Source organism: Fragaria vesca, linkage group LG1, assembly GCF_000184155.1.
Source record: "Fragaria vesca subsp. vesca linkage group LG1, FraVesHawaii_1.0, whole genome shotgun sequence".
Classification (NCBI taxonomy): Eukaryota; Viridiplantae; Streptophyta; class Magnoliopsida; order Rosales; family Rosaceae; genus Fragaria; species Fragaria vesca.
The window spans coordinates 838,668-863,890 of NC_020491.1; the positions used below are offsets into that span (position 1 = coordinate 838,668).

Here is a 25,223-nt window from a genome sequence, read left to right on the forward strand (position 1 = left end):
AATACCATCGTTGATATTTTCAAACAAAACAAAAAACTAAAAAAAAAATATAATATATATATATATATATTATCAAACCACATTAATTCTCAATAATGTAAACCATTCGTGACGCATTTTAATCACGTAATCGAAACATATTTAGACATAAAAAGGAAGAGGAAAGTGATAAAAAAGGAAGGCCGGAATGTCCTGAATCTCCTGAAACAAAGAGGCCCAAATCCTGATTCCAAAGTGTCCCCCCTTATACAGGGTCAAGACAAGTAGACACAAATAATCCCCTACAATCCTCCTCACCGTAGCCACCGTAAACCCACCTGTGCCAAAAATCTTGAGCTCCCCACACTGTGTAGGGTTTAATACTGCCTCCATCTCCCATTTTGCTTCCTCTTTCGCACTCGAACTTTCCCCAAAAACCCTAAAAGCTCCACACTTTCTGATTCATGCAATCCAAACCCTAATCCCATCACCCCCTAAAAACCTCACCTTTACTCCCCAAAACCCTCCGATTCCGTCCCAGAATGGCCGACGTGTTCCGATCGGGTCAGTGCTCGGATCCGCCGCAGCTCAAATCGGCCGACGACGGGGCCTCGCCGTTTCCGAGGATCGAGTTTCATCTCGCGAGGAAGCCGTTCAAGGGGTTTAACAACGACGGCAGTGACTTCCGGCCCGAGACGCTTAATCCGGGAACTAGCGGCGGCTCCGATTCACGTCGACCCGGTTCGGGAGGTTCGGGTCAGGGCCAGTCGGGTTCGGGAGCGAAGAAGAGTGACGGGTCGGAGTTTGTGGAAAACGGGTGGGACCCGGAGCTTAGTTTTCCCATCACTTTTCGGAGAATTGTGAGTGTTGTTAGTGCTGGGTTTGGTTTAAAGGTTTTAGCTTTAGCTTAGTTTAGTTATTGTTCAGTTTCGAATTCGGAATCTTTTACTGTGTTTTACAGAGTGTTACTCTGTTTGTTTTTGTTTTTGAAGTTCTGAGCTTTATTTTTGTTTTAGGTTTCATGGTTTAACAATGCAATGCTTGACAGGAAGAGTGTTGTTTCAAATTTGCAGGGTGCCGGTTTGATAAACATGGGGAATACTTGTTATCTTAATTCGGTGTTGCAATGCCTGACGTATACTGAGCCTTTAGCTGCTTACTTGCAAAGTGGCAGGCATCGGAATTCGTGTGAGTGCTTTAGCAAGACTTGGTTGGTTCTTGATGTGATTTTATGAATAATGCTGAATTCAGTTTGTAGCTGATTTGAGTGGTTTGTTTGTGCAGGTCATATAAAGAATGGTTTTTGTGCTTTGTGTGCCATTCAAGAACACGTCAGTCTTGCTCTGCAATCGACTAAGAGCATTTTGCCCAAGGCTCTTGTCTTCAACCTACAACGTATGCTTGAACTTTTGATTTACTTGTATTTGGTTGCATGTAGACTAGTCTTGTGCCTTATCAGAAAAGAATAGTCTATAGTTAAGTTTTCTCATGTAAATGAAGTAGCATAAAAACTATTTCAGATGACTAATTTAAGTTAGCTATATGATAGGGACAATTCCTCTTTATTTTTAGTGTTGGGAACGAGTCCTCTTCAGTAAGAAATACAACATATATATTATCCCATATGCAAATCAGTCCAGTTGATCTCTATAGGGTTGAGATATAGTTGGTTCAGTTTCCTGATTTGTAATTTGGATGTTGGATTCTTGTCAACATGATTAGGCATATCGCGAAACTTTCGGAAGTCCAGACAGGAGGATGCACATGAATACATGGTAAACTTGCTGGAATCCATGCATAAATGTTGTTTACCATCTGGTGTGCCTAGTGAATCCCCTAGTGCCTATGAGAAGAGTTTGGTACACAAGATCTTTGGTGGTCGCCTACGAAGTCGGGTAAAGTCTTTGTTTAGACTCTTTTCTGGGATGGATTGTAGTGGGTCAAGTTTATAACTTTTGAAAATACTGTAGGCCATAAACGTCCTATAACTAATGAATTATTTATAATTCCTACCGTCTTTTCTAATTTTTATGCATGTTATTTCTTCAGGTCAAATGTTTGCAGTGCTCGTATTGCTCTGACAAGTTAGATCCATTCCTAGATTTAAGTCTTGAAATAGTCAAGGCAAATTCTTTGAATAAAGCACTTGTGAACTTTACCTCCGAAGAACAACTGGATGGTGGGGAAAGACAATATCAGTGCCAAAAATGCAATCACAAAGTTCGAGCTAGCAAACAGATGACCATCCACAAGCCGCCTAGTGTTCTCACCATCCATTTAAAGCGGTTTCGTGCACATGACCCTGGACAAAAAATTAACAAAGAAGTTCAATTTGGTCCTACATTGGACCTGAGACCTTTTGTTAGTGGACCATATGTAAGTACACTTTACCAGTTATGCGAGCTTGGTTTCTTTTTAATTTTCAGTTACACTTCATACAGGCCTATTTATGCAATACTTATCACAGCGCGGTTCTAATTCCATCCACTTTTCTGTTCTACGTAGCCGGAAGGAGATTTGAAATATACTCTGTATGGGGTTCTAGTTCATTGTGGGGCTAGCACCTATTCTGGCCATTATTATTGCTTTGTTCGAACTTCAACTGGCATATGGCACTCTCTGGATGATAATAATGTAAGTTGATAATTCAGTTCCATCCGTCTGTACCGTTCTTGCACATGCTCTAGCTTTCTGATTAATGTTAGATGTGGTATCAAATTAAGTGAGTTACTCAAATATAAGCACACACACAATTAGCGCTTCAGTTTAGTTGAATATGTTTTATTAGACTCGAGAACTTGTCATATCTCTGAGAGGATAATTCATTCTTATGTTTGAGTAGCTCACTTAATATTGAATACCCTATTAATGTAAGGAGAGAGCAGTGGTAAATACAGGATCTTATTATTTCCTGTAAAGAAAAGATAAAGGTTTCCTCCAAGCTTATGCAATTATATGATGTAACAGGTTAGGCAAGTTCGTGAGATGACTGTTTTACAGCAGAAGGCTTACATGTTGTTCTATGTACGTGATAGAAGAAATATTATTCCGAGGAAGCCTGTTGATGTTGCTCAAATGGAGTATTTCAAACAAAATGGTATTGGAAATAAAATTACTCCTCCTGACAACCATTTGCCGAAAGAACCTATTCGAAAAATTGCAGCTGTGAACAGATCAAGTGACCTAGCCTCTTCTAGAGCGCAAAAAGATGCATCAGCTATAGTCACAAGGGTTTCCCATTTGAAGGAAGCATCAGTTGATCCAAATAATGGCCACATAGTGACACAAAATATGGTGCATAAGGAGGCTATTTTAGAGTCGTCTTCAAAAGCGTCATTATCAGAGGGCTCGTTGGGACAAAATATGCCACCATGTAATCCGCTTCCAAGCAGCAAAACTGGCACGTCTGATTCTGCAAGTGGCGGGGATTCAACAACTGATGCCAAAATTAATGAATGCAATGAGAAAGCAAGTTCAAATGATAATGACAGGGTTTCGATTGTGATATTGCCGACTGTGAAGGACCCTGAAACCTTAAAGGCTTGTAAGCCTGTTCAAGATGAGATCTCTCAGAATGTAAGTGGATGCTACTAACCTTCCATGTCCATTGCTATCTCTAGATTTATTTACTTAAGCTTTTGCCTTGTGTTGTACTTGACATGTAACCTGTTTTTGCATGTAGAAGAATCATGCTCCCAGTGCTGGGAATTTGAGTGTGGCTTCATCCACAATTCCTAGTGGTTTACCATTGGAGAAATTGAATCCTGAAAAGCCATCTGATCCACCAAGCTCTAGAATCAGTCAGGTATTCATTTGTGTATCTATAGCTTAATGTTAGCTGTGCTTTCAACATTTGACTCCTATATGTTAGCTGTGCTTTTAACATTTCACTCCTATTCTTTTCCAGGCTGGAAGTTTTATCAATGAACGCGAGAAGGGTAGTGATTCTGGCCAGATAGTTGTAGTTGCTGATTCAGCAAAATTGGTTGACTCATTAGTTTTGACAGATAGATCATTAGATGTTGAAGCTCCTGACCGCAAGCAACCTAAAGGATTGAAAAAGAAGCACATAAAGTGTAAGGTGGCAGGCATGCATATGCATCCATCCTTGCTTTCTAGGGCAGTCTTAAGGGTGCAGAAGAAGAAGCACAAAAGTAGTAAACACCCAACTTCAGATCGTAAGAGCCATAGTAAGAAATACTTATTAGAAAACTGTTGTTCTTCATCTGATCAAGGACCATCTACATCTGAGAAAACCCAGACAGATTCCTTGGTTTCTGTCTGTTCGAAGAGAAAGAGAAACAAATCTGGCTTGAAAACGGATGAAGATGGAACTTCTGATAAGTACTTAGTGAATTCTCGTGGTGATTGTTCGATGGATATTAAAGATGTTGAGTTAAGAGGGAGCCTCATTCATAATGGAACAGTGCTTGCAAATGATAAACTACAACAAAACGGTCTTGGCTCTTCCTCTGTTACACTGGAAAACCAAAGGGAGTCGAGGGGAACCGATGCTCCACAAAATTGTAAAAGAGATGAAATGCAAAATGGATGGAAGGTTGTACTGACTCAAGGTCCAGCTGAGACAATTGGTGAGTAGATGTCTTGAAACTACATGTGACTATAATGCTATGATGATCGTTACTGGCTTCTTTATGCATTTGAATTTGCCTTTTGCATGCATTTGATTCTGGCTTTTGCATGCATTAGATTCTGGCCTGCATGAATGGAGTCATTGGTTACCTTGTTCTAACTTCAAAAAGCATATTAAGCGTGTGATTAAAAGCTTAAATAGGCAGTTTGATGATCAACATGCTCATGATTAGTTTCTCAGTAGTTTTGAATTTTTTACTTGTTGCGAATGTCAAGATTGGATACTGGTTCAACCTTGTACTTACTGATCTATTTGTTACTGATTGGTTTGTGATGCCCTGTAATTTGTTAATTGCAGTTGCACCTTGGGATGGAATAGAATTGCCTCAGTCTCATGTTGTAGAATCAAGCCACGCACCTGTCACCATCGGTTATGTTGGAGATGAATGGTGAGTTGGAATGTGCCCTTGGTCTTTGGGTTACTACTATGCGTAGAGCATCTTAAACTCAAAAAATTTAGTAATATTTTAATGACTGGGCTTGATTGCTCAATCTATAGAGCCTGAGGGCCTGAAACTAAAGCAAGTACAACATTACAGTCCAGTACTAATGTATTATTACATTTTTCACTAACGTGATTTTCCAATGATTGCAGGGATGAAGAATATGATCGGGGGAAGAGAAAGAAGGTAAGGCAAGCAAAACTCAGCCTGGGAGGATCAAATCCTTTCCAAATGCTGGCAAACAAGAAAGCACAATTGAAGAAACCAAGGATACAAAGGTTTGATTCTGGAAATCGTCCACTTAGGATATGAAGGGTCTGCTGTCCTGTGTCCTGTTTTCTGTAGCAGTTGAGACAAATTGTACGAGGGAGAGCACGTTCTTGACATTTTTGGGTTTGCTGAGCCGGGGACTGTGTATCTTATTCCTGTGGGAGCATTTCTCGTGCAGAGTTATTGCTTCAGCAGTTCAGCTGAAATATATTTTTCTACAAAGATATATTTATTTCTATCTTTAATGTTCATCTCCTATGAATTTATGATTAGTGGGAGCATTTCTAACTATTTAGTTTTAAAGTGTGCCCTGTAGCTTGTGAAACTTGGGTTACAAATAATTCAATAAATAGAAGATATTTGCACATTTACTGGGTGCAGCAAGATGTATCGATGTTTATCTGTTGAAGAGAAGAATTGTAGCAAATTTGTGACTGAACAATTTTATTGCAGCAAACGGAACAATCGAAAGAGTGAACAATCGATATGAAATTGAGAAGTGAAACTGAGATTGAAATGTAAATGTAAATTTAACTCATAAGGGATTGAGAATGGAGCTGATTCAAGCTAACTTGCTTCTAAGGGTGACTTCTGATTCTGCAAATGCCAGCCTCGGCTGCAACAACTGGTGCCAATGAAGAAATGACTGCCTTTTCAAAAAAAAAAAGAAGAAATGACTGCAACTAGAAAGCAAGTTCAAATGAGAATGATATGTGCAGTGTATCAATTATAATTTCAACCCCTGTCAATCTTTCAGGCATCATATACTGTTCAATATGAGAATGCACCAGCCTGCATATATGCAAGAAATGCAACTTGTGAACTCTTTAATGTCAATCATATTGCCAAACAGTGAACATTGCCTAAAGATTAAGTTTCCTGGCATGATTACTTGATTAGTCTCTAATATCGTAATATTATGAAAGAATCTTATAGGAGGAAGCTTTAATATCAGTTATATTCTAAATCACTATCCTCAATTAATGCAAATCATTACCACAGGAGACTGGATTGAGGATTCTTCTTCCTTTGTAGAATGAGAGAAATGATAGCAAGAAAAGACACACAAACACTTGCAGAGAGTCAATTTTATGCCCATGAGGCTTTGACCAGAGGGACACATGCCCATGTGCAAATGGCATATTACTTGTTCTAAATCTTTGTCCATCACAAGCAGGGTCCTCTAAACCTTCCAAACCCTCATGTGAGTTAAGTTTAATTTAAGCAAAGTGTCTATATCAGCATGACAAAGATTAATCATGTTTTCCATAAACTTCCATTATGCAGTCACAAAAACCACCTCAAATGCCCCAAGATTTACTCAATGATCAATACCATGTTCAAATTAGCATGCTCTATCAGTTTGAACTGTACTATTACTATTATCTGTATGTAGCTGTACATGATATGACTCACATGATAAAATGAATATTTTTTATTCCAACTCTGTGTATGAGTGATGCAGATGCTGATCTGGGAATAGTCATTCTTTCCTAATCTCTTAGATACTACTATGACTATGGGACAATATCTTACCCCACTACATATTAATATTGGTGATCATGGGTTAGGGGATAAATCAGTTCTTTACTTTTAGCAAATGGGTGGGGAAGAGCTTCTTTTCATATGTTTAGAGTCAACAAAACGCTACATCAGACCAAGCAATCTCAGCTAATCCTTTGATTTATGCTCACCACTGTTGTGAACAAAATTCCAACCAATCATGCCAGAATGTCTTGCAAAAGAAAAAGGTTTGAGCATAAGAGAGTATAAGTCATTATGAGTAGCACAAAAAACTGAAAGAAGCATGAATGTGTTTGGATCATTATACTTCTATCACTTAAATCAAAGAGAAAAATGATGACAGGAGTGTTTTGGAATCATGTTGGCTTCTGATTGTGATTCATGTGTTAGATATAATTTAACCTCTGTATTAAAATCATGTATGAATCTTCATAATCATCAAGATTTGTTCATTTTTCGGTATTACTTAAGTCACTAAATGAATACTGTTACTTCCTAAATCGTCTAGTTATTCGATATCAGTTTGAGAAAAATGAACTTTGGGAGTGAAGTGTTAATTGGTTGGACACCTTCAATCATGACACCTTCAAATATAATTAGTGGGAGAGGAAACAGAAGAATAACACTAGAGAACTAAACAAATATTATTTGGCAATTCAATTCTTATATGAGATCTATAAAAGATTGCCAGTTGCAAATTGATCTGAATCAAAGAAAGCACTTCCAATTTGAGGTAAGAACACATAAGTGATCGACAACCTTCAATGAAGAATCATTGAATTCCCACCAACATAACAAAAGGTCACCAACCAAAATAGATTATACATTTCCACCATTAAACCTGTCTTATTTATGAATCTCAACTTCTGTCCACCCCAGTCTGCTATTTTTTTTTTTACTTCTTTGTTTAGTTCTTCTTACCTTCCCCATATACCCTCCCTCCTCTTCTTATGTGCAAGTTTCTCAGACCAAACCTCTCCTTGTTTTCATATAAAAACACATATGATATACAGTAGTGCGTTTCAAGAAACTTTGCAACAAAACTAGAGTTTCTCATATTCCAATTCTACACACAGACAAAAAGAGCTTCCTCCTTTGTGTTGTTTGTTTCGGTGTTGCTTTCATGGCAGAACTGCCAAGCCACTACTCAACTTGAGCTTAGTTCACATTTTCTTCTCTGAAAAACACTAGAAAATTCAACAACCCATTTCTTCCATGCATGTTCTGCTCCACCCAATCTTGACATTTTTAAAGAGCTTTTTGGCCTAACAATCATCTTCAATGAAGCTGCACAGACAAAGATAAGTGTGTTTTGAGATGGACCCAAAACCATTTATGATACTGTAATGCTGCTTGTGAAGCTCTGACAGTGAGAGCGGTGCTGAGTAGGTTAGTGCTTGGTTTGGACTCGTTATATTTCCTTATCACACTTGTTACTTCTGTTCATTTTTTTACCAAATGGGGTTCAACTTCTTTGCTTCTCTACTGGTTCTTTCACTGTTGTTCAAGCCATTTGCTTGTCAGCAACCCAATACAGATGGGTTTTATGTCTCTCTGTTCTTGCAAAAAATGGGGTTGTCATCTTCTTCTTCTTCCTCACTTTACAACTTCTCTGCTCCTGTTTGTTCATGGCCTGGAGTGTTCTGTGATTCAGAAAATGAATATATCATTAACTTAGTTGCTTCTGGTTTAGAACTCTCTGGTTCTATTCCTGATACCACTGTTGGGAAGCTAACAAAGCTTCAATCTTTGGACCTTAGCAACAACAAAATAACTGCTTTGCCATCTGATTTGTGGAGCTTAGGCTCACTCAAGAACCTCAATCTATCTCATAACCAGATTTCTGGGTCCTTGCCTAACAACATTGGCAACTTTGGCCTACTTGAAAGCTTTGATATTTCAAGCAACAATTTTTCTGGTGAGATTCCTGCAGCTATAAGCTCACTTATCAGTCTGAGAGTTCTTAGGCTCAGTCAAAATGGGTTTGAAATGGGCATTCCTTCAGGGATTGTGGGCTGCCAATCTTTGGTTGAGATTGATCTTTCATCCAATAGATTGAATGGGTCTATTCCTGATGGTTTTGGTGCTGCTTTTACTAAGCTGAAAAGCTTGAATCTTGCTGGAAATGAGATTCATGGCAGGGACTCTGATTTTGCAGAGATGAAATCCATTACTAGTCTTAACATTTCCGGGAATGTGTTCAAGGGTTCAGTGATGGGTGTGTTTATGGAGCTGTTGGAGGTGATTGACCTGAGCAAGAACCAGTTTGAAGGTCACATTTCTCAGGTACAATTCAATGCTAGCTATAATTGGTCTCATGTGGTTTATTTAGACCTGTCTGAGAATCAGCTTGGTGGAGAAATCTTTCATAATTTGACTGGAGTCCAAAATCTCAAGCACCTAAATCTAGCACACAATAGATTTACTAGGCAGAACTTCCCGAGAGTTGAAATGTTTTCTGGTTTGGAATACCTTAATTTGTCGAAAACTAGTCTTACTGGTCATATTCCTCATGAACTTTCTCAGTTGAGTAAGTTGAGTACACTTGATCTTTCTAAGAACCATCTGATAGGTCAAATTCCATTACTGAGTCTAGAGAGTCTACAAGTTCTTGATGTTTCATTCAACAATTTGAGTGGAGAAGTCCCGGTTTCGCTGTTGGAAAAACTTCCTTGGATGGAGAGGTTCAACTTCTCTTACAATAACTTGACACTTTGTTCTTCTGATATCTCCACGGAGACCCTCCAAAAATCCTTCTTTGGTGCTACAAACAGCTGCCCCATTGCTGCAAACCCAACCCTTTTAAACAGTCGAGTTGCTAAGGACAAGCACAAGGAGCTAAAGCTTGCTTTGGCTTTGGCCCTCTCAATGGTGTGTCTGCTTGTTGGTTTGCTACTCCTAGCAGTTGGTTGCAGAAGGAAAACAAGAATGTGGGAAGTAAAGCCAACTTCATACAAGGAAGAACAAAATATATCAGGCCCCTTTTCCTTCCAGACTGACTCCACTACTTGGGTGGCAGATGTTAAGCAAGCAACGTCAGTCCTTGTAGTGATTTTTGAGAAGCCATTGCTGAACTTCACATTTGCAGACCTCTTATCAGCAACGTCAAATTTTGACCGTGGAACACTTTTGGCTGAAGGGAAGTTTGGACCTGTTTACAGAGGATTTCTGCCTGGTGGAATACATGTAGCAGTGAAAGTTTTAGTGCATGGTTCTACATTGACAGACCAGGAAGCTGCAAGAGAGTTTGAGTATCTTGGTCGAATCAAGCACCCCAATCTTGTGCCATTGACTGGATACTGCTTAGCTGGGGAGCAAAGAATTGCTATCTATGATTACATGGAGAATGGAAACCTTCAGAATTTGCTTCATGACTTGCCGCTTGGTGTTCAAACAACTGAGGACTGGAGCACAGATACATGGGAAGAAAATGACAACAATGGCATTCAGCATGTTGGTTCTGAAGGGTTGTTAACAACCTGGAGATTCCGTCACAAGATTGCTCTAGGTGCTGCCCGAGCATTGGCATTTCTACACCATGGTTGCTCACCTCCAATTATTCATAGAGATGTTAAAGCTAGTAGTGTTTATCTAGATTATGACTTGGAGCCAAGGTTATCTGATTTTGGACTGGCCAAGATTTTCGGCAGTGGTTTAGATGAAGAGATCTCTCTCGGGTCACCTGGCTATGTGCCACCAGAGTTCTCTCAGACAGAATGTGATTCCCTAACCCCAAAGACTGATGTATATTGCTTTGGAGTTGTTCTTTTTGAGCTCATTACTGGGAAGAAACCAGCTGGTGATGATTATCCGGAGGACAAAGATGGAACTCTGGTGAGTTGGGTCAGAGGATTGGTTAGGAAGAACAAAGTGTCCAGCGCTATTGATCCGAAAATTCGTGACACAGGACGTGATGAGCAAATGGAGGAAGCACTCAAGATAGGATATCTGTGCACAGCTGACCTTCCCTCAAAGCGACCAAGCATGCAGCAAATAGTTGGACTTCTTAAAGACATTGAGCCAACAGGTAACCAATGATGAACAAAGTTGAAAATGGAAAATGTGGGAGTTTTCTTGTTTAGCTTCTCTTTCCTTAGTTGTTCTTGGACTTCTTTGTTACGTGTTCTTTTAGCTGCCATGGGGAATTTGTACAGTAGCCCTGGAAATTCTGTCTGGACTATCGATCATGTTGCATGTTCATTTTGCTTTCCCATTGTTGATGGCCTAAAAGCTTGATTTATATATACACCCCGAAGTTTAATTTCATACTCCAAGGCTATATATCTTTCTTAAAATTTCAATGTCATTTCAAACTCCCAAGTTTTGTTGGAGTGAAGCTTGTGCAAAGATGAATGTGCATGCAATCGTAGGGGACCTAATTATAGCGGCAACTCACAGAAAGGCAAGTGCTCTGGCCTCACCGCCTAAGCGCTGCCGGCTGCCGGCAGTTAGTGATGTAATGGACCACATTTTGCAGCATCAACCAACCATGGCTTCAACCAAAACCAAGATGTGTGGTTTGTCGTCTATATCTTAAAGTGAATAGGTACATTATTAACACGGGATGCCCATTAACGTAGGTAAGAACCCGTGTTCAGGAAAGGTATAGTTTGCTTTCATACCAAAGTCCCAAACTCATCTGCAGAATTTTGACTGCTGTAAGCCCAGTTATTACAGTGAACAATGTATGTAAAGCTTAAGTGAGAAAAGGATAACGAGACTCCAGCATAATTGAAGCTAGCATGCATTTCTGCTAACCGGCCTCATCATCAAAACTCAAAAAGTGAGATGGAGAAGACATACATCATAACTTGTAACGCATGCATTTCTTCCCAAAATTCTCATAGCTAGAGTAATGGAATCATCATATAGAAAGAACAACATCATAGCTGAGCTGAATATGAACATCATCACACACAATTTCCAGGTACATTGTTTAGACTTGAAGATTAAAATGCAGAAGAGTCAGTCTCCTGACTCCCATCATGATATACTAAGGTGGCCTCAAGATGTTTATGAGAGCCTTCATCACAGTCACTGAGAGCCTTCATCACAGTCTACCACATGTAGCATCAATTTGTTCATTCATTCCAGCTGCCTAAGTAGGTGGTGGTCAAAAAACCAACCCAGTACCTGGAATGTCTTTCTTCCCTAGCTTTTTAGGGTTGGTAGTAGTTAGATACCAAATTCTATAGCTTGCAAAGAATACTTTTGGGGTAATTCCCAAGAGAGAAACACACTGACATGGGTTTTCCAAAATCTAACTCCATGGAATATGCCCTTCCTCAATTTGTTTCCCAAAAGTAATTTTACCTTTCCATGTCAAAATACTCGGTTGTAGTTTGCTTCAGCTAGCTTTTGCATCATAGCTACATGTACATATTCACTTGCTTCATCCACTACTGCTAATCATCTTGCTAAGATAGCAAATCCCAACTAATAATTATTCTCTTCAGCTGTTTATGTCACCTTTTTTTTTTGTTGATTCCTTTCACCATCTTTTTCACACTTGCTTGAGCATGAATGCATGATTACATTTCTGTCTGCTCTCATTTTTTTACCAGAATATTTACAGTTTCTCAGAAATGTAGAATCCAATAGCATTTCTCACCCAGAAAAAGAAAAGAAAACAGAAATTAAAAAGAAAGTATATCTCAAATCCAAGAATTTGGTTTTAGTGTGGGATTAAATTGATGGGTCCAATGGGCATAGGATTCTGGTTCGGTCCAAGTCCAATATGGCATCTTTACACCAAGGGAGGAGTCGTGGACCGTTTAATTGGGCACGTGTGAACATTTTCCAAACATGAATATTTTGCTACCTGACCTATCAGGCTATCATCAATATTTTGGTTTCCTGCACTAAAGAATGAGATAACATCTCAACTCCAATAAGATCTAATTTATCATTACATTTTAGATTATAAACCAATCCTCTCATCAATGTTAGTGCTTGTGTGTAGTGATTCATAGATCACAATCATACCATTGTTTTCCGGATAGTGTAAAACATGTTATAGAACTCGAGAAAATTAAGAGTATTGAGTGGTACGGTTTATGAATTTCACTATTCTTGAATTCAATTCATCAGTTATGTTCACCTGGTCAGTTACTGACCAAGTGATTTATTGTCAATCATTATTAGATCTACATTTAAGGGTTGAGAACAAAACAATTTTACTTAAAAATAATTATCCCCACCATTGAATTTGCATCTAAATGTGATTAATCATGAATCTCTTAGTGAGTAACTGACTAAGTTAACACTACTGTGGTGTTAAAGGAAAATAAACATAATGTCCTAAAGTCGTAAGACGATAAACCAAGAAGTTAATTTCACAATATAAACATGTCGAAATATGCAACTATGAACTATAAAGGTCAACCACATAATGTCTTGAATAGGAGGTGTGATAACTTGCCCTAAATTTCATCGCCGACATCTCATTATAGGTTAGTATTCTTTTAAAATTCCTTTTATAATTTTGCAAAATATGATTTTTAGAAAATAAAGAAAAAGGAGGTGGATAATTCCCTCCTTGCCCCAAAATTCTTTGCGGATAAGCTCACAAAAGGGAGCTAAACCCTAGCATAGATCCAACGGTGTAAAATCCATCACGGCTAACCTAACCAGGGTTAAACACACAAACCCTGAAAGGCTTCGAATATATTGGCAGCCGCGGTCACAGTCTCACCTTAAGTCGTCTGCTATTTCCACACCACAGAGAGAGAAGCTCCTCCTTCGTTTTCAGCGAGAGAAATCCCAAAATGTCTGACGAGGAGCACCAGTTCGAATCCAAGGCCGACGCCGGAGCTTCCAAGACCTACCCTCAGCAAGCCGGAACCATCCGCAAGAACGGCTACATCGTCATCAAGGCCAGGCCTTGCAAGGTTTGCCTCCGATACTTGTTTTTCTGTTCGTATTCTGTTTCTAGGGTTTCAGAATCGTCTGGATTGTTCGTTTCGCGTCAGATCTTCGATTTGGTGGTTTTGATCTGTGCGCGTTTCGATTATCTGTTTGAGTTTGAGAAAATTGATAGCGGATGATGTTGCGTAAACGATTGTGATTTTGCTTAGGGTTACAGGTTGAATAGAATACTGAGTTGTGATTAGGGAGGTTTTGTGTACTGGTGTGAAACCCTAGCGGAGTCTGATACAGATTTAGAAACTCGATTATCGTGATTTTCTTTGCCGTTTGACAGAGAATCGTTGCGGATCTAAATTGTTTTGATGTATAAGTCGCCGTTTACTGATTAGACTGAGATGTTGATGTTTGAGCTGTGTATTGTGTATTTGTCTTCATAATGTTTAGGTCTATGGTCTTATTTAGCTTACATAAACTGTGTCACGTGATGGATGACTAAGTTTTTCTTGTTTTAAGCCATGACCGCATAGATTCTTTTGTCTGTTTTGTTGTAGATGTGCAGTGTGTAATTTGTTATGAGCCTAATTTGGTGCGCAACTAATTGCATGTTTGCTTGATTGCTCTTAACAGGTTGTTGAAGTCTCCACTTCCAAGACCGGAAAGCACGGTCACGCTAAGTGCCACTTTGTTGCAATTGATATCTTCAATGGCAAGAAGCTTGAAGATATTGTCCCTTCATCCCACAATTGTGATGTAAATATTCCATCTGAGTTTGGTTTCTGTTTATGTGGTTTGTTTTGTGCTATATTCTAGTTATTCATATATTTATGTTCTCGATTGCAGGTTCCTCATGTGAACCGTACTGACTACCAGCTCATTGATATCTCTGAAGATGGCTTTGTAAGTACTTAAGCCTTTTAGTATCAGATAGTGATAATGATCATACAGGAGTTTAACATGTGTACATTTCCATAATAAACTTGTCTGATAACTATGTTTACATTGATGAATACCTTTGGAGCCCCAGAATATTTCTGGTCCTGTTGATATGTTTACATTTAAACTGCTTGCAATGCTTCTCTGCAAGCTTGACTCAACAAAGTAGATATTGACATATGAAATGGATCGAGTGATGATTCTTGTAGTTGTCTGTTTTTCAATTGATGTAAACTAACCGAAGTTTTTGATGTCTTGTAGGTGAGTCTCTTGACTGAAAATGGAAACACCAAGGATGATCTGAGGCTTCCCACTGATGATGCTCTGCTCACTCAGGTTTGTTCTTGCTCTGAGAGAATTTCCTTTCAATGGAGTTGCTTTATTGTATGTGCTTTGTATTCGTTTATGTATCATATGACTAAACTCTCTCCTTCATTACACATTTTTGTAGCTCAAGGATGGATTTGCCGAGGGCAAGGATCTTGTGGTGACTGTCATGTCTGCAATGGGAGAGGAGCAGATCTGTGCCCTTAAGGACATTGGTCCCAAGTAAACTTGATGCTATATGAGTAGCTGTCTCTGATGGCAAAGACCTGTGTTTTTTGTTTCATCTGTTGCTAACAGGGAGGTTTATCGACCATATATCTGTGCAATGAATCTTTATTCAAATGGTATTTTAGTTTGCGGGGGTTTGTAATAGTGATAAGAAGTGAAGATGATTTAAAGCTGCAGGATCCCTTCTCAGAGGGAGCTTGCAGATCTATGAAACTATCTGTTTTTTTTTTCAGTGAAAGGATGTTTTCATATTTTGTTGCGTGTTTTATATTTATGGGATGTGTTCTCCCATCTATTACTAGTTTGGGACTTGTTACAATTGCCAATCCTATATTACAGGCACAAGTTCCAATTGCCAATCCTATTACGGGCATTCGTGATTTGCAGTATGATATTAGTGCCAAAATGGAGCTGTATTCTTTGATGCCTGAAATAAATCTGACACTCGAATGTCTTGAAATTTGCATCCTAAATGTCTTGAAGTTCTGCATCCTAATTATGTGTTTGAGGTCAACCATCTGGATTGCTTGTTTATTTTGACAGAAAATCATCTCAACAGAAAATTTGATTATGATTCCCCCTAAAGTTGAAAGCAATGCAACTGTTTTCAAATTGCTGCCTAAAGATAGTGCAACACTGCAACACCACATATACCATTTTACCAATTTCGTTTAGAGAGAATTATAGAAAGGCGCAAACAATGAAACAAATAAACACAACATATTATGAAGGATCTCTATTTCCAGAGGAGCTGCCATAGATGTAGCAGCCAAATCCCCAAAACGTGACGATCAAAGAGAGAATCTTCAAGCCGCTCATGGGATCGCTTAACAATATCACAGCTGCAATGCTTGTGATTGGTACCCTAACTGCATTGAGAACACCAGCAAGAACCGTGGACGACAGAAAAAGCACAGCAGTAGCTCCTTGCACCCCCAACTGGAAAGTGATTGTACTCCAAATGAGAACTTGGTAATAAGAAGATTTACCACCCTCGAAAGTTCTAGCCTCAGATGCCATTCCCTGAAAGTCCTTGTTCCAAATCATCCCAATGGTGGTAAACATAAACGCAAATAGGGAAACCCCAAGTTGTTGCTCCAGCACAACATGAAAGGACGTTCTACCAAGTAGCTTCACAAAAACCAGTTCTGAGAGAGCGAAAATGAGCCCATGGAGAGCAGATCCCAAAATATCCCACACGAAACCTAGAATGTATTGCTTCTCAGTGACATTCCCATATCTGTCTGAATCAGAATCCAATGCGATGATGGTCATAGCAGCAGTAATGATCACAATAGCATTTACTATCGAAGCATTTAGTTTGTTCTTCACCAGTAGATATCCAAACAGTGCAGAAAATACAAGAGATGATGATGCGAGGAGAGAAGCTGTAGATGCTGGGAGGTAAGCATATGCATATGCATACATAAGATTGTCAGCAGCACTTAGGAAACCTAGCACAACATAAGATAATATAAGTGTTAAATTCAGTGGTGTAGGAGTGGTTTTGCGGATGAAGTATGTTGGCAGTAAGATCAAAGCAGTCAGAGGCCACCCTGCAACAGCCGCCCATGAAATGATCCACTTGCTAGTTCCACCATTGGCAAAATAGATACGAGAGAGAAGGCTAGATGCAGGAAACGCTACAAGCATGGCCGCACTGCTTAGAAGTAGAAGAATCCAATGCGAGATTGGCTTGCTTTTGTATTCTTCCCAAGCCATTGTCTTAAGGGCAGATATCCGGGCACACAGTGAAACAGGAGGTGAATCCTCCTCCACTCTTCCCTCCTCCATTCTCCCCCCTGATGTAAATACACGATGGTGAGAAATTATTCATAATAGGCTTGGTTAAACGATTGAAGTTATGTTTTGGAGACAATAAATCCAAACACCTTGTGATGATTTGAAGTTTGAACAATGCAAAATCATGGTTTAAAAAAAAAACTATACTTCTCTTTTTCTTCTGTCAAGAGGAACAATACATAACGTGATTGTATCTGCAGTAAATCAGTAAATCGAACACACAGTGATAGTCCATGATTGATATGATACTTGGTGAAATTAGGATGGAGCAAAACATAGAAATTGAAACACAGTTTCAACGTTTGGTATCAAATTCAGCTAAAGAGGGATAAACCATTACCTAATAAGAGTACAAGCTAAAAGCGTTCAAGGTTTTGGGTTTGGGATTGCACTTTGTTCTCATATTCTCATTAGTAAAGAAATATTGTATCTTGTTGATCATTAGCTGCGTGTAACGCAAAACAGAAACCAGACCACATACAGAAACAACTAAGAAGCAGAACAAAGAGGAAACTACAGCAATAGTGAAAACCATGGATTAGAACAAACCAAATAAAAATGTCTAAACTCACAGAACTAAACCAAGTCTACAACAATTTAACTAGTTTCTACACTTATGCCTATGCACAGTCTTTCTGGAACCAACACAAGAACTTTACACTGAGAATGGAAAGTAGGTAGTTCCCTAGTCTACTGTCTGAGAATCATGATCGAACCAAAAGGAAACCACAGCCAAATAACAGCCAAATAAGATCAGTGGAAAAAAGAAAAAAGAAACAAAATCCCAAAACTAGATCAAATCACCATTAAATAAGCTTCATTTTGATTTGGCTTTGAGGAACATATAGGAGAACTTAACATAAAAAGTAAAGTGGGTAGCATTCGGGCACACAGTGAAACAGGAGGATTTGGTGAATCCTCATCCACTCTTCCCCCCTCCATTCTCCCCCCTGATGTAAATAAACGATGGTGAGAAATTATCCACAATAGACTTGGTTAAACGATTGAAGTTAATGTTTTGGAGAACAGTAAATCCAAACACTTTGTGATGATTTGAAGAACAATGCAAAATCATGGTATAGAAAAACTATACTTTTCTCTTTCTTCTTTTAAGAGGAACAACACATAATGTGATTGTATATGCAGTAAATCAGTAAAAGTGACACACAGTGATAGTTCATGATTGATATGATACTTGGCGAAATTAAGATGAAGATGAGAAGAGGGAGGAAGCACAGTTTCAACGTTTGGTATCAAATTCAGCTGAAGAGGGATAAACCATTACCTAAAAAGAGTATAAGCTAAAAGCGTTGGAGAACACTAAAGAAATAATGTATCTTGTCGATACAAAACAGAAACCAAACCACATACAGAAAGAACTAAGAAGCAGAACAATGAGGAAACTACAGCAATAGCAAAATCAATGAAACATAACAAACCAAATAAAAATGTCTAAACTCGCAGAACTAAACCAACCCTACAACAATCTAACTAGTTTCTAGACTTATGCCAATGCATAGTCTTTCACAAACCAACACAAGAACTTAACATTGAGAATGGAAAGTAGGTAGTTCCCTAGTCTACTGTTTCAGAATCATGGTTGAACCAAAAGGAAACAACACCCAAATAAGATCAGTGGAACAAAGAAAAACGAAACGAAATCCCAAAACTCAGGATGAACTAAATAAGGATTTCGGTTTGGCTTTGAGGAACATACAGGAGAACTTAAACATAAAAAGTAAAGTGGGTAGTAGTTCACTACTTCACAGCTCTAAAAGCAATGCAGTGAAACAAGAGAGAACACACGAGGGGTTGTAGTTGCCATAGGCCAAGTACCCAATCAGCTTCTCTAGATTTCAAATCCAGACACTACCTCAAATTCGATGAGATTCTACTTCCTTGCATAAACTTTCCGGCGACCAAATTCCAATAAACATCAGGACACGACAAAAACTGAAACCAATCAACACTAACTGAAATTGATTCACTGATTCAGGAATCAAAAGACAACAAACCTGAGTCGAGCAGCGGCTGCATTAGAATAAGGTAGGTAAGAGACTGGGATGCTGATCTTGAGGTCACAAAAGTAGAGCCAATGAAAACCAAATAGGTAACTGTAAATCTACTTTTAAACTCCAACAATTGAGGAGGTAACTATAATTTACTCGTAACTTCGGAGATTTTAGAGAGATATGTGCATTTTGGGGTCGGTGCTAATCTGTCTTGTGCTCTCGACAGGCACGAATCGGACAAACAAAGAATAGAGAGACAGCCAAGGCTGATTTAACTTGTGGAATCTTCATGGCCATAGAACCATGTGGACAATTGGTAATCATACATTCATACTTACAATCCAACAGCCCAGCGTTTTGAACATAAACTAGAATAAAGTGAAAAAGGCTGGCTTTTGTTTCAACCAGAACCATTGGAAACCAAAAGGCAAACAATCTTTGAGACCAAAATGTTGATAGAATCAAAATATGGATCATTTGAAGTCAAAATATGCATCAAAATATGCATCATTCAGTACAATTTCAATGATAAAGTCACAAAATATGCATCAATGATGTACAAACAATCTGTTTCAGAATCCTGGGACTTTTTAGTTTCTGAAAAGTTCAGTTCTGGACATATTCTCCATCCTCAAGGCAACCTTCTGGTAAATGAATATGTTTGGGCAGCTCAGTCAGGGGATCATCACCGGCTAGGCCCTTGTAAGCCAAACCCAATGTGTATCCTAACGCACGAGAAACAGGAACAGCAACAGCATTTCCTACTTGCATATATCTGTAACAATTTCAAATATTAAGATAACAAAGCCTAAACTTATTCATGAATTAAACTTCGTCATAGCACAATACCTCTCTTTTATTGGACCAAAAAGCTTGTAATAGTCAGGAAATCCCTGAAGTCTTGCATTCTCCCGAACACTCAAAACCCGATCTTGTACAGGATGCAAAACCGCCTGTCATTACTAAACTGTTAGACTCCCAAATATAAGTGGATTCATTTGTTTTTTGATTATTCAAATGGAATGTACCTGATTATGTGGCTCTGCTCGGGTAACAACTGTGGATACAATCTCATCCCACCATAAACGACGAAAGGGTCTACAAATATTAGACAAAGAATAAGGACAGCATGTTGACATTTACCATGATTTGAAAAGGAAAAAGAACGTATTATCTTTTACTTTTACCCCATTACAGTACTTTACTTTCCAGAAGATCACTAACAGACAAATGAACTCATTTCAGCTTCATAATTGTATAGTAAGAACCATGTAAACTATGGTATTTTAGAATCTAATTTTTTTTAGTACAAATGAACACAGACAACACACAATCTAGCTTATTAAATGAAAACTAAACAAAAAGGAAACTGCAAATGAAAAGAATAGTTCTTACTTTGATGAAGTACCCCTTACAAATGTCATTGCATAATCAGGGACCTAATGTTCCAAGGTCATGTCATTCACACAATAAAGTCAAAACCCAAATATACAATCAGAAGTTTACAGAAAGTGCATGGATTTATACTGTACTCATGAAGAAATTCTGCTTACCAAAGGTTTCCCAGATTCTAGATAAACCCTCTCTATTGTTGGATCCCAATATACTATATTATAATCACCAACAAGAACTCCAGGAAGATTCCTAAAATTTGCACCCTAATCACAAAAATGTTAGTTCTAGAGCTTAACATCAAAGAATAAGTGGTCAAGCAATTATATCAAAGAATAACAACAAACCTTTTCCTTAGGGACATGGCAAACACGTTCATGATCATCAACATTCAATTTAAGAGGACGATGATCGTAAAGAATCTCATTCAAAGACAAATTCTTCTTAGAATTCTCCAGTAAACCTGTATCAAGAAACAAATACTATTATCTTTTGTCCAAAAAGAATGAGAGCAGTACTTCAGAAAAAAAAATGAGAGCAATTAGTTGAATTCTTCTATCTTAGTTGAATAGATAGTAAAAGTAAAACTCCAGGATTTCTGTGGCAAGACCCAAGCCAATGCAACTTACCATCTTTGCTAAGTCTAATAAATTTTTGGAACTCTGTTTGGGGCAGCTTTCCATAAGGCATTTCATCACGGATTTCACCATTTTCAACCTAAATAAACCACAACAACCAGAAAATAATCTTAAGTAAACCAAAGATGGTTGAAGTCATAACTCAAAAATTGTTCACAAAACTGAAACTACACAAATAAGAGAATAATTACCTCTGGAAGATCAGAGAGTGCATCCTCCAACAAAAGCTTTCTTCCCAATGGATGATTGTGGCCTTCATTATAAGCAACACAGCTTTGCTGCAATGTAGTACAAAATTCAAGGACAAAACCATTAGAAAACAGCAAGTATAATACTGGTACAAACAAATAAATTGAAAATTATAATGAAAGTTGTACCTCCCATTTAATAGGGATCTGACCCTTAAACACCACATCATGAGTTGGCAGTGGGAATTGAGGCAAGCTCTGCAACAGTCAAAAAAAAGACAAAAAAGAAAATTGTCTCATGAGATGAGTGCAGCATAACTATAAACTATATATTTTTGTTTGTATAGTTACCTCAGTGGGAAGGGCCCCCCATAAGAATACTCTCATACGGAATTGAGGTAAACCGTATGCACCAGCACACATCATGCCCATCCTTGCTTGATAGTTCATTTTAACAAGTCTCCCCAAGGCATAACGGCCCAAGAACCCATTAGCAAATTTCAAAAGGTCCACTACATTTTCCATTAATACATACTTAGGCTTAAGATAATCTACAATATCCATGAAAACAGTTAACTGCATGTTTTTATCATCCTCTAGAGGATTATCGTAGTTTCTAAACCTATTGAAACCGCTAATTCCTTGACATGGAGGACCACCACACACAACATCCACATCACCCTGTATAAAGAAGAAAAAATAGCTCATAACATATATTACACTCGGCTAAATCATCAAGATTTGTAAGAGAAAACTACAAACACTAGCTTGACAATAGAATATAAGAATTTAAACTCACAGGCAGTGGCAACAGTTTGGAGTGGTACACATGAGAAACAAATTCCCGTATACTTTCCTCACAACCCCTGGTGAACAATGTTAAGAACCAAAACACTAAACAGTTACAATAACATAAAAATGATAAACATAGAGAAGAAGCAATCATGGTGCAAAAGCATACGTTAGTAGCTCTAGGGGCTCCCAGGTGTCATACTTAGCTTCATATCCTTTCCATTGAACCTACACAGACCAACAAATAAAATCTGGTTTCATTAGTAAAAAAATAACTTGAGCATGTTGACATTTATCGTGATTTTGAAAAGGAAAAAGAATGTACTATCTTTTACATTTACCCCATTACAGTACTTTAAAGAAGATCACTAACAGGCAAATGAACTAATTTCAGCTTCAAAATTGTATAGTAAGAACCACAGTTAACTATGATATTTTAGAGTCTAGTTATTTTTAGTATAAATGAACACAGACAACACACAAACATGCAACATAAAATAGTTCAAATAACATCTGCTGGGTCCTTGTAATTGGTAGCTTGTACCTTAAACAACAATTCATTCTCTTCTCCATTTTTGGCTTTTCCATAACGTATGCCAATAATTTTTTCAACTTCATAAACTTCTCCATCAGCATCATCCTCCTCCTCCGCCTCTGCATCTTCCTCCTCCTCCTCTTCATCCTTGGCATCTTTTGATGTAAATGCACTGAAAGGTGTTTCTGACCCATCAGGTTCAACTACTTTAAAATGAACACATATTCCCTTCCACTTTTTCAGTAACGAGAGAAACTCATCAGCAGATTCTACCCGGACCTAAAATGGGGATGAGTTAGACAAGGAAGCATACAAAACTAAACTAATTGATGTAATATATATAAACAAAAAAATAGCTGGGCTGTGTTAAAACATACCTCAGTTTCTTCATGGTTTATCTTCAGACTTTTCAAAGCATGTTCATTCAAATCCACTGCCCATCTCTGTAAGATTTAAACAAGAAAACATAATAAAGTAATCAATATGGTCTGACCATATTTAATATATATTTAAGCACAACAAAATAGTGTGTTAAAATTAGAAATGGGAACGCTATCTGAAGTTATAGAAGAAACAGGCACTCATATCACCTCAATGACAACTTGATGTGTTCATAAATGATTAGGAATTTCATTTGCAACAAACATTTAACCATGTTTCTTTTCATCCAATTATTTTGTGCCTTGTTCATCAAATATACAAGCTCATAAGAGAAGAAAAAAAGGTACATATATCAAGCATATAAACCCTACCGTAACAAGATTTAAGTCTGCCAGGTTTGCCCCAAGGCATAGGCCAGTGGACATCCCTCCACAACCAGAATACAAGTCAAGTACGGTTGCTTCTGGTTTGACATTAGTAGTGGAAGTTCGTGCAAGTTCCGAGTTAACGACATGAGAACTACTAATGTCAATCTCACTGGAAATTGTAGATGAGTTATCACTTCCAGCTTGAGTATTTTCTGCAAGTTCAAAACCAAAAAATAAATAAACAGTATTTTAAGTAGATACTGGTGGGGATTGACTAAGAGAAACAATTACCAGGTGGGAAATTGACAAAGGTAGTATAAGGCAACAGATATTTTGTGTCACAATAGTAAGTGCAACTCTCAATCAGTTTGCACTTTTCATCGGGGTCAATCTAAGAACAAAAAAAAATTGATTAGCTTCCTCAATAAATATAAAGTCATTTATAGTAAAAAAAGAAAAGGAAGAATGATGAAATATTAAACATACATCTAAACTGCATCTAACAATATTGACTTTTCCAAGAAGACATTCGAGCTCATTGTAGTTTGTAACTTCTGAATAGAAGACACGCTTTGAATCAATATGGTAGCTGTCTTCTATGGCCTGAAACAAGGAACAGTATAACAAATTCAGCCTAAACAAATATCGACTGGGTTTGAAATAACTGAGAACCATACATAGATTTCAATATTTTCTTACCGTATCTTTCGATCTATAGAACCATTGAGCATTAAAATAAAGTAGTCCATCAACGGCCTCAAACATCTCTGTAATTTTGCAAATATATGGCAGTTCGTTTTTCCCAGCCTTAACAAAAATGCAATATGTTGTCAGATATTAACTTGAAAAGAAAAGAAAAAGCCATGAATGATTGGTGAATTAATCTAAACTGCACACATAAAGGTACATAATCAAATATTTTCATGTAATGAAAAGAAAAACAAACAAGAGATACTTCAGACTCACTTTTACATGAGCATCATCATATAGATCATAAACACATCCATCAACCTCTGCCTTTGAGAAATGTCGACAAGCCTCAATAAACTCCTCATCACTACAATAACATATAGCAGAATGTAAACAATCAAAACGAGAAGCTCATGGTTATCGAAACCGAAAATACCAATTGGAGAATAAGAACACTTGTACTTACTCATCTGCGTTGTTGCTTGCCCCATATGGTAGCTTCTTCTGAAATAAACAAACAAACAATTATGAGCCACATGTGAAAGCAGTAACAAAGTGAAAAGCTCAAGCAGTAAAAAAGTGAAAAGCTCAAGAATCGAGAAAACTAACCGGAATCGGCGGCTTAGTATATCGATGAGGCCATCTCCGGCGAGCCTCCTCCGGGTCCACCGGCTCCCCCAGAAACTTAGCCTCCGACATCGTCTCTTCCTCCTCCGATGACGCCGCACAGTTTTCCTTGCTCTCTTTCACGTACTTCCTCGACTTCGGCTTAATCTCCACCGCCATTGAAGCAATCTCACTACACTCCGAGACCTTCTCGGCCGTCTCGGTACTCTCCATCGCCGACTCTTCGTCCTCCACCTCCACCACCACCACCGGCTGCTTCATCTTTGCGGAGGAAGAAGAAGCAGCCGCCTTAGATTGCTTCGGCTTCACCACCGGCTGCTTCTGCTTTGCGGAGGAAGAAGAAGCCGCCGCTTTAGATTGCTTCGGCTCCACCACCGGCTGCTTCATCTTTGCGGAGGAAGAAGAAGCAGCCGCCTTAGATTGCTTCGGCTTCGGCTTCGGCTTCGTTGCCGTCTCGATTTCAGTGCACGGCTGCAAACCGGCGTCTTCCGGTTTTGGCGGCGGCTTCCGCTTCTTCGCGGCGGAAGAGGAAGCCGGAGGCGGACAGCGAATCGACTTCCGCTTTTTCGGCAT

At 38.5% G+C, this 25,223-nt stretch overlaps 5 protein-coding genes across 6 annotated transcripts; 3 read left to right on the forward strand and 2 right to left on the reverse strand.

The window, feature by feature from the left end:
• The first annotated feature begins 521 nt into the window (after window positions 1–521).
• Window positions 522–5,709, forward strand: LOC101314318 (ubiquitin carboxyl-terminal hydrolase 23-like). Its single transcript, XM_004288667.1, has 11 exons — window positions 522–839; window positions 1,053–1,167; window positions 1,264–1,374; window positions 1,702–1,874; window positions 2,029–2,355; window positions 2,485–2,613; window positions 2,947–3,555; window positions 3,662–3,784; window positions 3,887–4,571; window positions 4,931–5,021; window positions 5,228–5,709. The coding sequence occupies exons 1-11, from the start codon at window positions 522–524 to the stop codon at window positions 5,385–5,387; spliced, it is 2,841 nt and encodes a 946-aa protein (XP_004288715.1). The 3' UTR covers window positions 5,388–5,709.
• A 2,618-nt stretch (window positions 5,710–8,327) lies between these two features.
• LOC101314604 (probable LRR receptor-like serine/threonine-protein kinase At2g24230-like) lies at window positions 8,328–11,134 on the forward strand. The gene has a single exon (XM_004288668.1). The coding sequence runs from the start codon at window positions 8,328–8,330 to the stop codon at window positions 10,905–10,907; it is 2,580 nt and encodes an 859-aa protein (XP_004288716.1). The 3' UTR covers window positions 10,908–11,134.
• Window positions 11,135–13,522: 2,388 nt separating this feature from the next.
• Window positions 13,523–15,492, forward strand: LOC101312471 (eukaryotic translation initiation factor 5A-2-like). The gene is made up of 5 exons (XM_004287078.1): window positions 13,523–13,759; window positions 14,364–14,486; window positions 14,577–14,633; window positions 14,931–15,005; window positions 15,121–15,492. Exons 1-5 carry the CDS (start codon window positions 13,637–13,639, stop codon window positions 15,220–15,222), a joined length of 480 nt encoding a protein of 159 aa, XP_004287126.1. The 5' UTR covers window positions 13,523–13,636; the 3' UTR covers window positions 15,223–15,492.
• A 313-nt stretch (window positions 15,493–15,805) lies between these two features.
• On the reverse strand, window positions 15,806–17,077 carry LOC101312756 (probable purine permease 5-like). Of its 2 annotated transcripts, XM_004287080.1 has the most exons (2): window positions 16,780–17,016; window positions 15,806–16,678 (listed from the first exon to the last, which is right to left on the reverse strand). In XM_004287080.1, the coding sequence occupies exons 1-2, from the start codon at window positions 16,823–16,825 to the stop codon at window positions 15,948–15,950; spliced, it is 777 nt and encodes a 258-aa protein (XP_004287128.1). In that variant the 5' UTR covers window positions 16,826–17,016; the 3' UTR covers window positions 15,806–15,947. The 2 variants fall into 2 exon arrangements, with proteins under 2 accessions (XP_004287128.1, XP_004287127.1); XM_004287079.1 differs by having other exon boundaries at window positions 15,806–17,077.
• A 2,548-nt stretch (window positions 17,078–19,625) lies between these two features.
• LOC101314890 (DNA (cytosine-5)-methyltransferase CMT3-like) lies at window positions 19,626–25,223 on the reverse strand. The gene is made up of 21 exons (XM_004288669.1): window positions 24,633–25,223; window positions 24,490–24,527; window positions 24,300–24,390; window positions 24,033–24,140; window positions 23,820–23,936; window positions 23,625–23,724; window positions 23,337–23,545; window positions 22,962–23,027; window positions 22,594–22,863; window positions 22,219–22,277; window positions 22,057–22,123; window positions 21,609–21,938; window positions 21,447–21,515; window positions 21,261–21,347; window positions 21,061–21,148; window positions 20,779–20,894; window positions 20,593–20,697; window positions 20,435–20,478; window positions 20,068–20,137; window positions 19,889–19,992; window positions 19,626–19,814 (listed from the first exon to the last, which is right to left on the reverse strand). Exons 1-21 carry the CDS (start codon window positions 25,221–25,223, stop codon window positions 19,646–19,648), a joined length of 2,898 nt encoding a protein of 965 aa, XP_004288717.1. The 3' UTR covers window positions 19,626–19,645.